The sequence below is a fragment of the Callithrix jacchus genome, chromosome 22 (genome assembly GCF_049354715.1).
Source record: "Callithrix jacchus isolate 240 chromosome 22, calJac240_pri, whole genome shotgun sequence".
NCBI classification, from domain to species: domain Eukaryota; kingdom Metazoa; phylum Chordata; class Mammalia; order Primates; family Cebidae; genus Callithrix; species Callithrix jacchus.
The window spans coordinates 9,053,801-9,068,214 of NC_133523.1; the positions used below are offsets into that span (position 1 = coordinate 9,053,801).

At 49.6% G+C, this 14,414-nt stretch overlaps 1 protein-coding gene across 6 annotated transcripts in view; it reads right to left on the reverse strand.

Moving 5' to 3' along the window:
* The window catches only part of OLFM2 (olfactomedin 2), a 78,838-nt gene that overhangs the window by 3,838 nt on the left and 60,586 nt on the right, over positions 1–14,414 (reverse strand). For 3 of the 6 annotated variants that reach the window (XM_078360511.1, XM_078360513.1, XM_035283966.3), the window contains exons 2-5: positions 3,631–3,780; positions 1,029–1,169; positions 577–796; positions 120–226 (exon numbers count right to left, since the gene is read on the reverse strand). In XM_078360511.1, coding sequence (XP_078216637.1) covers positions 120–226; positions 577–796; positions 1,029–1,169; positions 3,631–3,780 — 618 coding nt within the window. Of the gene's footprint in view, positions 1–119; positions 227–576; positions 797–1,028; positions 1,176–3,630; positions 3,781–14,414 lie in introns of all 6 variants that reach the window. The other 3 variants (XM_002761717.7, XM_078360512.1, XM_035283965.3) reach the window with 1 other exon arrangement.

Genomic DNA, 14,414 nt, shown 5'->3' on the forward strand with positions numbered 1-14,414 from the left:
GATCCAGAACACTTTGGGCTACAAGACAGTCACCAGTGTGGACTCCCTGGGCACCTACAGGCAGTCAGAGGCTCTGTCTCTCCCCAGCCCTGACCCCAGGGGTGGGCACAGTCACTCACCCGGCTATCCGCACTGGGGGCCATCGTGTCAGTCATCCAGGAGCCAAAGCGGGATCCCATGGCCCGAACAGTGATGGGGTTACTGACCCCGGTCAGCTTCCCACAGCCTGTGAGGCAAGAACAGGGGGAATGAGGATGGGAAAGGGAACAGCCCAAGAGAGGCTGGACAAAGATGAAGTGTTATGATCAAGTTGGGGAGAGCTGGGACTGGGGGTGAGGGAAAATTTAAAAATCTGGTCCCAATATGTTGTTGAATTTCGAGTGAGGGGTTGGAGGCCAAGGGCCAGGGCCATTTCCAGCTTCTGGGCTCAGGTGTGGCCTTAGGTAGGAAGTTCAAGGGTTGAGGTTTAGAAGTTAGAGGTCAAAACTGTGCCCAGCTTCTAGGCACAAACAGATGATATTGGAGTTGGGTGTGGCAATCATAGGTCAGGGGTCAGGGTCAAGGGCCAAGGCATACCCAGCTTCTGGGCGCAGGCGTGGAGCCGGGCCTCCAGGGCCATCACCCGCTGCTGCAGGTCCTCGTACCCGTAGGCACCCATCTCCTCCTGGATGGCCGCCAGGCTGCCGGAGAGATTCCTCACCTCCTCCCGCAAGCGTACAATGGTCCGCGTGTCTGTCTTGTACTGCTCCAGGACCGAGCTCAGGGGCAACAGCTCCGTCATCCTGTCCTTCAGCTCCTGTGCCCCAAGATGGAACCATGGCCACACCTGCCCCCTGGCCTTTGACCCAGACATAACCCCAACCTCCGACTCATGACTTCACCCTTTGTCTTTGATACACACCTGGCCCTTGACATTTGGTTCAGACTGGACCCTAGATTCTTCCCAGACACAACCCCACTGTAGAAACTAATGGATAGCAAATGCCAATCATTCCTTTGATCTCTGGCCTGGACCCAGGAGGACCCACCTGGAAGCTCTTGGCTGAGAGGGACCCATCAGCCGCCCTGAGCCGCGCATCCAAGCTCCGCATGAGGGTCTCCATGCCGCGTACATACTGGAGGTCACGATATGTCCGCAACTCAAGGACTTCCATGGACTGGGAGACGTTCTGGACCTAGGAATGGGGACAACTGAAGGGACCAGACCTCCTTCCCCAAACCTCAACCCAGAGATGTTACAGATAAGAGCTGGTGGGACCAGAGGCTGCACAAACACCAGACCAACGAGGCCACCTTCTCCTCCCCTGAGCTTACCAGCAGCTTCCCAATCACCTGCCCAAACCATCCATCCATCCCTCCCTCCTACCTACTGGCTCCCATCTGGTCCACCCACCACCACCTCTCACCTCCTCCCTAGTCTCCCAGTTCCACCTTCATCCCTTGTAGTCAATTCTCCACACAGCAGACAGAAGGAACTTTCAAAACAGAGATTAGATCACCTTCCTCCTCCACAGATCCTGCGCTGGCTGGTCCTGCCCCCGCCCACCCACTTTGTCTCTCTTCATCTCACAGACTCTAAGCTCCTTCTCTCTGCAGGTCTTTGCACTTGCTGGTCGCTCTACCTGGAGTGCTGTTGCCCGCACGTTCTCATGACTGGCTCCTTCTTACCTTTCAGGGTTCTGGTCCAGCGTCCCTGCCTCAAAGCATCCTTCCCTAACCACCCTGTCCCAGGTAGCCACTCACTCACTCTCCTCTTGCCTGGTCATTTCCTTCCCAGCTGTGACTATGGAGAACATTCTCATCCATCTGCCTCCTTCAAGTGGGACCCTCAGAGACAGAGGCTGCATCCGGCTTGTCCACAACTTAATCTCCAGTGCCCAGCACTGGCCTGAATGAGTAAAATAAACTTCCCTTATGCTGGCCTCTCCTCACCCAAACTGAGGGCCCCCAGCTCCCACCTCCACCTGGCTACGGTGAATTTCACCTGAATAAGGTGAACTCCCCTGGCTAAGGCAGACTCACTTGGCTAAGGTGAACTTTACCCGGCTAAGGTAGACTCCACCTGGCTAAGGTGAACACCATACTTGGCTAAGGCAGACTCCCACCTGGTTAAGGTGAACTCCACCTGACTAAGGTGATCATTTGGCTAAGGCAGCCACCTTGTTAAGGTGAACTCCATCTGCCTTAAGTAGACTCTCACCTGGCTAAGGTAGATTCCCACCAGCTTCACCTGACTAAAGTGGACTCCACCTGGCTAAGGTAAACTCCATCAGAGTCACCACTGGATGCTTACTGAAATACAGACTTTCCTGTACAATTATTCACATGACACTTGGAAGCTCTCAGAAGCCTGGCAGCCTGATACCCACCCTGGATGCCACAAAACATGTTTACAGTAGTCTCCCTTCTCCACAGTTTCACTTTCCACCTTTTAGCTACCTGAGGCCAACCGCAGTCCAAAAATATTAAGTGGGAAATTCCATAAATAAACATTTTGTAAGATTTATTTATTTATTTATTTGACACAGAGTCTTGTTGTGTCACCCAGGCTAGAGTGCAGTGTCACCATCTCAGCTCACTGAAACCTCCACCTCCCGGGTTTAAGCGATTCTCCTGCCTCGGCCTCCCGAGTAGCTGGGACTATTGGCACGTGCCACCATGCCCGGCTAATTTTTGTATTTTTAGTAGAGGTTGGTCTCGAACTTCTGACCTCAAGTGATTCACCTGCCTTGGCCTCCCAAAGTGCTGGGATTACAGGTGTGAGCCACCACGTGCTGGCCCAGGGAACTGTTTCCTATTGACCATGATCAGAGGTAGAAGGATGCTTTTGTAGGAACCCTTGAACAGGCTGGACATGGTGACTCATGCCTATAATCGCAGCACTTAGGGAGGCCAAGGTGGGTGGATCACCTGAGGTCAGGAGTTCAAGACCAGCCTGACCAACATGGTGAAACCCTGTCTCTACTAAAAATACAAAAATTAGCTGGGTGTGGTGGCACACGCCTGTAATCCCAGCTACAAGGGAGGCTGAGGCAGGAGAATCTCTTGAATCCGAGAGGTGGAGGTTGCAGTGAGCTGAGATTGCACCACTGCACTCCAGCACCTGGGGTGACAGAGTGTGACTACATCTCAAAAAAAAAAAAAGCATTGAACAGATATTGGATAAAGTATCCATTTGGGCACGGGGGCTCACACCTATAATCCCAGCACTTTGGGAGGCTGAGACAGGAGGATCACTTGAGCCCAGGAGATTGAGACTAGTCTGGGCAACATAGGGAGATCCCATCTCTATAAAAAATACAAAAATTAGCAACACGTGGTAGTGTATGCCTATAGTCCTAGTTACTCAGAGGCTGAGGAGTTGGGATTGCTTGATCCCAGAAGTTTGAGGTTTCAGTGAGTTGATCGTGTCACTGCACTGTGGCCTGGGTACCAGAGTGAGACCGTGTCAAAATGAAAAAAAAAAAAAAAAGAAGAAGGATCTGCTTGGAGAGGAGCTGGATTATCAGCCAGCTCTGAATAATCTGCATAGCTGAATATGGCCACTGGCTGACCTGGATGGGTCCAGAGGGTGGGATGAAAACTGGGACATTTCCCCAGCTTCCCCCAGGGCACCTGGAAGGTTCTCACCTTCTCCATCAGTTGCCGCAGCTCCCGACTCCTGCCGTCTCGAGAGCAGGTACTCTGCGCCGGGATCACGGCTGTGCAGATGCATTTCCCATCGGGGGCCTGGGCCGAGGTGTACAGCTGCCAGCCCTCTTCTGGGCTCTGGAAGAGAGTCTGCAGAGAGGTGTGGGGGTGGTCAGAGAGTAGGATCCCAATAAGCGTCTCGCCTCACCCTCACTGGGACAGGAAGGGGGCCTGAGGAGCCCCTTTGCGGGGCTCCAGGCTTATGCCAGCGCCTGCTGTGTGTGGTCTCAGTCCCTCCTTAAAGAGCCTCATTTTACAGATGGCAAGACTGAGGTGCAGAGGGACTAAGGAACACAGCAAGGAATTGGAGGCCTCAACCCTTCTCCCAGACCAGATTTCATTCTCTCACACAGATTCGTACACACACAACACTGTCTCCATCACTGCTGTTAGAGATCCACTCAAATAACCCCCAAACCTGGACCACCTCTCTGCTTCCCCAGCCCACCGTGACATATAGGCTTTGGAGCTATCTTGGGACCATGTAATGTTTTGTTGTTGTTGTTTGTTTTTGGGACATAGTCTTGCCCTGTTGCCCAGGCTGGAGTGCAGTGGTGCCATCTTGGCTCCCTGTAACCTCTGCCTCCAGAGTTCAAGTGATTCTCCTGCCCCAGCCTCCCGAATAGCAGGAATTACAGGCGCCTGCCACTACGCCTGGCTAATTTTTGTATTTTTAGGAGTGGTGGAGTTTTACCATGTTGGCCAGGCTGGTCTCCAACACCTGGCCTCCACTCCAGCCTGGGTAACAGAGTGAGACTGTGTCAAGAGGAAAAAAATGGGTCTGATCTCAGGTGATCCGCCCCCCTCAGCCTCCCAAACTGTTGGCATTACAGGCATGAGCCACAGCGCCCAGCCATCAGGGCCACTAAATGTTAAGTGCAACCCTGCTATGCCCCCACCCCACCTGGAGCCGCCCAGGTAAGGTAATGGCCAAAGTGAGACAAAATGCTCAGATAATCCAGTGGCTCATGCCTGTAACCCTAGCACTTTGGGAGGCCAAGGAGAGTGGATCACCTGAGGTCAGGAGTTCGAGACCAGCTTGGCCAACATGGTGAAATCCCATCTCTACTAAAAATACAACAATTAGCCAGGCATGGTGGTGGATGCCTGTAATCCCAGCTACTTGGGAGGAGAATCGCTTGAAGCTGGGGCAGTGGGGGTGGAGGTTGCAGTGAGCCGAGATGGCGCCACTTCACTCCAGCCTGGGCAAGAGAGCAAAACTCCGTCTCAAAAAAAAAAAAAAGAGGATGTAGGTGGATGTGAGGGTTGTGGGGTGACTGGCTTGGGTTTGCAAACCTAGGTGTCACTTGTTCAAAAGCTGAAGTATTTGTTCAAGACCTGAAGGAAGTGAGGGAGGAGCCATTTGGATGTTTGGGGAAGGGGTTCCAGGCAGAGAGAACAAGTGGAAAGTATCTGGGGCAGGACTATGCCTGGTGTGTTTGTGAAACAAGGAGGAGGCCCATGTGCCTGGAGCAGAATGATTAAGGAGTAAGTGGAGGCAGATGAGGGAAGGGAGGTGATGGGGGCAAGGTCTTGTGGGAAGCAGTGAGGGCTTCGGGTTCTGCTCTGAGGAAGCAGGAGCCATGGAGGGTTCTGAGCAGAGGCGGGATGTGCGTTACTTGGGTGTTCTTTGCAGTGACCTCTGGATGCTCTAGGGGTGAGGGAGGAAGGCCAGGGCAGGGGTGACTGCACAGATCCAGGCAGGCAATGATGGGTAGTGGCCATAGAGGTAGAACAAATGGAAGATCCTGGTCGTGTTCCAGGATGCATTCTTACAGGCATGGAAGACATTCTCATAAAAATAAAAAAAACAATGTTTTAAAGAGAAACAAAGCACCACAATTATTGATCATTTGCACAGCCGTTACCAGATCTCCCAGCAGAACTGGTGCCGTGAGCTGCAGCACAGATAAACCAAGCTGTGAATTATGAGCAATCCCGGGGACTCCAACTATTAGCCCACCTTTTTCTCTTCCACTCAATCAAGTCTTTTTTTTTTAAGCGTTATTGGAATGTGAGCAAATGATATAATTGTACAAATTGTACAGATGAGCTTGACTCCCCCACTAATCTATAAGGAAAACAAGCCATTCATAAACACCAGCTGAAACTATTATAGTCATTCTTTGAGCCTTAGTACGCCCTTCCTAAATGGGGGGAACCCCTTCTTTACATCCTCAGGCCTGGCAGTGGAGCACAGTAACTCACTTTCTCCGCCTTCCTTTTACTCAGGTAGGAGGAGCTGGATGGAACTAGCATTCACTGCAGGTGCGCCCAGGATTGGCCACAGCTAAGGGCTTTCTCTGATAGTCAGAGCCCACCCTGCCCTTGCATGGTGCCAGCAGAAAATACACCCAGCAACCCTCAACGATGACCCACAAGTGTTAGTGATCAATACCAGCCCTCTCGCTGCCCTGGTGGAAAAGAACTCAAAGGTGTGTGTTCCATGAAACCTCCCAAGGGAAACCATTAATTGGTGACCCCAGTCAACCACAGCAGCAACCTGCTCATTACTTCTATTTATTTACTTTATTATTATTTTTTTTATTTTTGAAATGGACTCTTGCTGTGTCACCCAGGCTGGAGTATAGTGGTGCGATCTCGGCTCACTGCAACCTCCACCTCCTAGGTTCAAGCAATTCTCCTGCCTCAGCCTCCCGAGTAGCTGGGACTACAGGCGTGCACCACCATGCCCAGCTAATTTTTGTATTTTTAGTAGAGATGGGGTTTCACCTCATTAACCAGGATGGTCTCGATCTCTTGACCTCGTGATCCACCCCCCTCGGCCTCCCAAAGTGCTGGGATTGTAGGCGTGAGCCACCGTGCCCAGCAGTTTTTGTATTTTTCATAGAGACAGGATTTCACCATGTTGGCCAGGCTGGTCTCGAACTGCTGACCTCAAGTGATCCACCCACCTCAGCCTCCCAAAGTGCTGGTATTACAGGCATAAACCAACAAGCCCGGACCTCCCTTCTTGATAAACCCAATTCTTAAAAAAGAAACAACAAAGAAAAACATCAAACAGGAGCCCAAGCATCCCTGCCCCTCCTCCCCTGGCTCTGCTCCCCAAGCAATTTAGACAGAACCCCCCAAGGAATATCTTTTGTGCAGAGACAAAGCGTCCAGTTCAACGTAATTAACATCTTCCTACATTTCCTAGCGTGTCCTTTGAAGCAAACAAGCCATTTTCTCTAGACAGAGGAAACATTGAATTGTAAAAGAGAAGCAAGATTTAAGTGGTGCAGAAAGAAGGCCTCCATGGCTTTCCTAAAATAATTGTCTGCGTTGGACGCATCTCACCGGAGTGTTCTCTGCAGCAGAGTAATTAAATGCCTGGGTTTTGGCTGCCAGATCTCAGCATGCAGAGGTCCCGAGTTTTGCCCATTGGGTTTAAGTTCAGATATGCAGTCAATGCATGTCCCTAGGAACCAATGGAATGTTCTGGACGGTTCGATGTGCTAGCTCTTCCAGACTGGGTCTAGATTGGAAACAAAGTCAGGAGCTCTTGGCAGTCAGAAGACAAGGGAGGAACAGAGAGTGTCCTACTCTAAGGGAAGTGCGTATGACAGCAGGTCTAAGAACACAGGCATTTTCCAGCTTAGAAAGCTGTGGTCTAGCATCCTGTCTCACCCCGGACTTGGCAGATGTACTAAAGAAGCCAACCCACTCTTTTGTTTTTGTTTTTTTTTAGATAGGGTCTTGCCTGCTGCCCAGGCTGGAGTGCAATGGCATGATCTTGGCTCACTGCAGCCTCCACTTCCCTTACTCAAGCAATCCTCCCACCTCAGCCTCCAGAGTAGCTGGGACTACAGGCGTGTACGTCACGACTGGCCATTTTTTTGTAGAGACATGGGGAGGGTCTCACTATGTTTCCTAGGCTGGTCTTGAACTCCTGGGCTAAAGAGATCCGCCTGCCTTAGCCTCCCAAAGTGCTGGGATTACAGAGCGCCAGCCCTGCCAACCTGCTCTCTCTTTGCTGAGCTCTTGGTTCAGGGTTTAATATTCCTGCTATTGGGCTTTAAGAGTGAACCTATGCACTCAAGTTTCCTCAAATCGTCTTTTCTGGATGAAATCTTTCAAACACTTTTGCTGAGCCTGCCCCAATTAAACACCAGCCTCTAAAACAGGTCCAGGACTAACTGAGTAGGACACACGCAGGAAAAGTTTTTCTTGCTGTTGGGAACAGGGGTCATTGTCTCCTACCACTCCACCACCTGTATCTTGGTTAAAAAACAATTCCTGATGGACGGGTGCGGTGGCTCACGCCTATAATCCCAACACAGGCTGAGGCGGGTGGGTGGATTACCTGAGGTTAGGAGTTCGAGACCAGCCTGGCCAACATGGTAAAACCTCTTCTCTACTAAAAATACAAAAAATTAGCCGGGTGTCGTGGCAGGTGCCATTGAACTCTAGCCTGGGCGACAGAGCGAGACTCCATCTCAACAAAACAAAACAAAAAAACAATTCCTGGTGCTTCTCTGGGGACAGAGGCATTGCTACAGGGCCCTGGGGACAGCAGGAGCATGTGCTATCAGGAAGTGGCCAACAGGAAGAGAGCAAGCGCCTGCCTCTTAATAAAATGAGGCTTATTATTGTGTTTGAGGCTGGATAATTTAATCAGGAAGCCAAGGTAGCTCGGGGCTTACATATTTATTTGTGCCCTGCCTTGTTCCAGAGAGGACTCTAAGTGGTTTACAAGGATATGTAAAATACCATAAGATAGCGCCAATTAAATATGAGAGCAGGGATTAGATATTTTTGGAGGGCAGCCTGCCAGTCCACAGCCAAGCCTTTACAGTTCCTGCAATTTGGATGTTATTCGGCCAGTCCATAGCTAAGACTCAGCCCATGGACACTGTGTGGATGAGCATCTGATTGCTACAAGTGTGATATCCTGCTTTTTGCCAGCTAAAACCAACTCTCCTTTTCCCCGACTAAAAGCTGTTCAGGCTCTATGTGAGCCTTTTTGAGCTAACAGACTCCATCTTGGCTTCTTCATTTTAGTAACCTTCTCCCCTTTAAGTAACTATAGTATAAAGCAAGGTCAGACTGACTCTGGGAGCCCAGAAATGCCTTTGTTGATAAGAGGCGGAGTGAAGCGGTGTCAGCAGAGCCTGGAAGTGCAGCTGCAGTGAGCGCCCAGAGCCCGCCTTATCTGTAAAATGTATGTCTTTGATGACAGCTCTACTCCTCACACCTGGCACTGTTTTCTTTCTTATGTACCAGTTTTAAACTTTTTGCTTACTCTGCCTCTGTGAAAACTTTGTTTCAGCTAGGTTCCCTCCTTCCTGTTAAAACTAGTGTATAAAAGACCACCTAACTTTTTCTTTGGGGCCGAGAGAATTTTGGGCGTTGCCACTCTCAGTCGCCGGCTTAATAAAGGGTTCATTCATTCTCAGAGTGTGGCTCATTCCTTGACTTGCTCAGGTACAACACAAGGGAGGTTCATTAAGCATTGTTTAAAATTGGACAATTAGAAATTATTTTGATCAAAAGCTATTACACACGCTAGAAAAAGAAAAAAAGATTTTTTTTTTGAGACGGGGTCTTGCTCTATCACCCAGGCTGGAGTACAGTGGCACGATCATAGTTCACCGTGGCCTTGATGTCCTAGGTCTGAAGCTATCCTCCCACCTCAGTCTCCTGAGTAGCTTGGACTACAGGTGTGAGCCACTACACCAGGCTAATCTATTTTTTTTTTTTGAGACAGAGTCTTGCTCTGTTGCCCAGGCTGGAGTGCAATGGCGTGATCTTGGCTCACTGCAACCTCTGCCTCCAGGGTTCAAGTGATTCTCCTGCCTCAGCCTCCCCAGTAGCTGGGATTACAGACACCTGCCATTATGCCTGGCTAATTTTTTGTATTTTTGTAGAGATGGGGTTTTCACCATGTTGGTCAGGCTGGTCTTCAACTCCTGACCTAAGGTGATTTGGGAACAAAGTGTTGGGATTACAGGTGTGAGCCACTGCTCCCAGCCCAGGCTAGTTTTTAAAAATATTTTTTGTAGAGACAGGGTCTGGCTATGTTTCCCAGGCTGGTCTCAAATTCCTGGGCTCAAGTGAGTCTCCTGCCTTGGCCTCCCAAAGTATTGGGATTGCAGGTGTGAGGCATGGTGCCCAGCCAATTTACAAATTTATGATACATCTACAGAATGGGATACTGTGCAGTCATTAAAAAGTAGGGATTAATGGAGATTTTAATCATCATCTTTCAATTTATCTTATTTTCCAAGTTTTCTACAACAAACATGTATTGCTCTTTTTTTGAGATGGAGTTTCACTCTTCTGCCCAGGCTGGAGTGCAATGGCACTATCTCAGCTCACCACAACCTCTGCCTCCTGGGTTCAAGTGATTCTCCTGCCTCAGCCTCTTGAGTAGCTGGGATTACAGGCATGTACCACCATGCCTGGCTAATTTTGTATTTTTAGTAGACATGGGGTTTCCATGTTGTTCAGGCTGGTCTCAAACTCCCAACCTCAGGTGATCCACCCATCTCAGCCTCCCAAAATGCTGGGATTGCAGGTGTGAGCCACCGTGCCTGGCCCATATATTGTTCTTATAAAGATTTTTAGGGCCGGTGCTGTGGCTCACGCTTGTAATCTCAACACTTTGGGAAGCCAAGACAGGAGAATCACTTGAGCCCAGGAGTTTGAGACCAGCCTGGGCAACACAGTAAAACCCCATCTCTACAGAAAATTTAAAATTTGGCTGAGCTTGATGGCACATGCCTACAGTCCCAGCTACTCTGGAAGCTGAAGTAGGAGGATCACTTGAGTCCAGGAGTTCAAGGCTGCTTAGCTATGAAGGCGCCACTATACTCCAGCCTGGGTGACAAAGTGAGACCCTGTCTCAAAAGAAAAAAAAAAATTTTTTTTAAGTCCTTTAAAATTTTTTTTTTGGGGGGGGCAAGGGAGAAAAAGAAGAAAAACAAAAGCAGGGACATAAGACAGAGCCAGAAACGAGGCTAAGAAAAACTCATCCCTTAAAAACCTGAACAATCAGCATATGGCCGGGCCATAAGTTTGGCTCCAAGCTCCTTAGCAGCCAACTCAAAAAGGGAAAGCTGGTCATTTATGCGGTTCTCAGTGTCCTGAAACAAAAGTACACCAGATGCTCAGGAGAAAGCTCAATTATTTTTGGCAGGGATTTCTCCCACAGTCCTCCCAAAAAGGATTCCACGTGATGTCACCAGCATCTCTCTGGGCAATATCCTTACGATAGAAGTGACTAGCTTCCTCTAGATGTTTCTTATTCCTCCTGGGATGGTAGAGTAGGGCCGACTGGTAAGAGCAGGGTCCTGGAGTCAGGCTGCCTAGGTTTAAGTTCTACCTTCACCATTCCACTTGCTGTGTGACGGCAGCAAGTGGCTTAACTTCTCTGTGTCTTTCTTAGTTTTTTCTTTTTTTTTTTTTTTTTTGAGACAAAGTTTCACTCTTGTTGCCCAGGCTGGAGTGCAATGGCATGATCTCCGCTCACCGCAACCTCTGCCTCCTGGGTTCAAGCAATTCTCCTGCCTCAGCCTCCCGAGTAGCTGGGATTACAGGCATGTGCCACCATGCCCAGCTAATTTTGCATTTTTAGTAGAGATGGGGTTTCTCCATGTTGGTCAGGCTGGTCTTGAACTCCTGACCTCAGGTGATCTGCCCGCCTCAGCCTCCCAAAGTGTTACGATTACAGGCATGAGTCACCACGCCCAGCTTCTTAGTTTTTTCATTTGTACAATGGACATGATGACTACCTACTTCTCAGGGTTGCTGGGAGGGTCGAATGAATTCAATAATATATACAAGAGCAATCAGAATAGTCGTCTGCATGTAGTAAGACCTACACAAGTGTAGTAAGACCTACACAAGTGTCTGCTAATATTATTATTTTCATTTTTTAAGAGACAGGGTCTCACGCTGTCATCCAGGCTGGAGTGCAGTGGCACAATTATGGCTCACTTCAGCCTTGAACTCCTGACTTCAAGTGATCCTCTGGTCATCAGCCTCCTGAGCAGCTGGGACTACAGGTGTGTGCCACCACACCCAGGTAATTTTTTGTTTTTTGTAAAGATGGGAGTCTCACTATATTGACCAAGCTGGTCTTGAACTCGTGGCCTCAGCCAGTTCCTTCAGCCTCAGCCTCCCAAAATGCTGGGATTACAGACATGTACCACTGCACCTGGTTAATTAAAAAAATTTTTTTTGGGTAGAGACAGGATCTTACTGTGTTGCCCAGGCTGGTCTTGGACTCCTGGCCTCAAGCAATCCTCCATTCTCGGCCTCCCAAAAGGCTAGGATTATAGGCATGCACCACTGCACCTGGTTAATTTTTTTAATTATTTTTTTGTAGAGGTGGGCTCTCATTATGTTGCCCAGGCTAGTGCAGCGGCATGATCATGACTTACTGCAGCCTCGGATTCCTGGCCTCAAGGGATCCTCCCCTCTCAGCCTCCCAAAGTGCTGTGATTACAGGCATGAGCCACCATGCCCTTACTCCTTATAGTGAAAGGCTGGGAGGAAGGCACTATCATTATCTCATTTTGACAGGTGAAGAAACTAGGGAACAGAGAGGTCCTGGTTCTTTGCCAGGTGTGGTGGCTCACGCCTGTAATCCCAGCACTTTGGGAGGTCATGTTGGACAGATCACTTGAGGTCAGGAGTTCGACACCAGCCTGGCCAACATGGCAAAACCCCATCTCTACTGAAAATACAGATAATTAGTTGGGCATGGTGGTGAGTGTCTATAATCTCAGCTACTTGGGAGGCTGAGACAAGAGAATAGCTTGAACTTGGGAGGTAGAGGTTATAGTGAGCTGAGATGGTGCCACTGCACTCCAGCCTGGGTGACAGAGCAAGACCTTATCTGAGAAAAAAAAAAGAAAAAAAAAAAAACAAGGCTGGGCGCAGTGGCTCACACCTGTAAACCCAGCACTTTGGGAGGCTGAGGCAGGCAGATCATGAGGTCAGGAGTTCGAGACCACTATGACCAACATGGTGAAATCCTGTCTCTACTGAAAATACAGAAAAATTAGCTGGGCATGGTGGTATGCATCTGAGGCAGGAGAATCGCTTGAACCCAGGAGGCGGAGGTTGCAGTGAGCTGAGATCATGCCATCGCACTCTAGCCTGGGCAATAGAGTAAGACTCTATCTCAAATAAAGCTTAAAAAAAAAGAGAAAAGGGGGCCGGGCGTGGTGGCTCACGCCTATAATCCCAGCATTTTGGGAGGCCGAGGCGGGTGGATCACGAGGTCAAGAGATCGAGACCATCCTGGTCAACATGGTGAAACTCCGTCTCTACCAAAAATACAAAAAAAATTAGCTGGGCATGGTGGCATGTGCCTGTAATCCCAGCTACTCAGGAGGCTGAGGCAGGAGAATTGCCTGAACCCAGGAGGCAGAGGTTGTGGTGAGCCGAGATCGCGCCATTGCACTCCAGCATGGGTAACAATTGTGAAACTCCGTCTCAAAAGAAAAAAAAAAAAGCCTCTTTGCCAAAGCATCACTGCTTGTAAGTGGTGTAGATGGAATCTGAACACAGGCCATCTGGCTCCACAGTCTACACTGGCTTGCGGCACGACTCCTGTCCTTCTCCTCCAAGCCCTGATCACAGCCACCATGAAGAGGGCCTCACTGGCGGGAACGCTGGCTCCAGCCTGCCTCTGCCCTGGTTCAGGAAACGGCAGGGAGGCATGAGTTTTGTTTGCTTTGCAAACAATTCATCCCTGATCCCCAGAATCTGGCACGAGGAGCGTTTGTTGAATGAAGATGCGTATGGACCAGTGGGACAGAGAGCAATCATCTTCGCAGATCTACCGTGAATTTCCCCTTTCTGCCACGGAGCTGCCTTCTGTTGTTTTTTCTGGGGAAGGGGCACCTGAGATTAGGCTGCAGACAGGTGCCCAGTAGGCTAGGCAGGGGCTGTGGCTTCTCTCTGTCTGTGGGGATGGCAGGAGGGCTGTGAAGAATGATGAAGGATACGCCTGTCTGCTACGTCTGAGCATGACAGGGGGCCATGTCCCTTTGGAAAGCTTGAGATAATAGCAGCCTGCTCTTGTCAAACCTTGAGGTATTGGGCAAATCTCCCTTGAGCGATAAGCTTGACAGGCCTTAAAGAAGATATCAGCCAGGTGCTGTGGCTCATGCCTGCAATCCCAGCCCTTCTGGAGGCCAAGGTGGGCGGATGTCTTGAGCTGAGGAGTTCGAGACCACCTGGGCAACATGGTGAGACCCCGTCTCTACCAAAAATACGAAATAATTTAGCCGGGTGTGGTCCCAGCTCCTCCGGAGGCTGAGGAGGGGGGATCGCCTGAGTGTTGGGAGGCAAAGGTTGTAGTGAGCTGAGTTCACTGCACTCCAACTGGGTGACACAGCAAGAATCTGTCTCAAAAAAAAAAAAGTTATCAGCTTGCCTGTGCCATGCTGGAATTCTGGGAGCCACCAGGGGCCTCCCTCAGCCTGAGAAGCTGGGGTTTTGCCTAGAAGAGTCTTGTGGCTGGGGGAGGGGTCAGGATAGAAAGTAGCTGTGAGTCCACACATTCTTTCATTCATTCATTCATCCATCCATTAATTCATCTTTCCACCCATTCATCTAGCCAATCATCCATTTACTCATTTATTCATAGAGCCAACCATCTATCCATCCATTCATTCATTCATCTGCCCATCATTTATCTATTTACCCATTCATTCATTCATCCACCCAGCCAACCATCCATTCACTCATATTCATTCAACCAACCA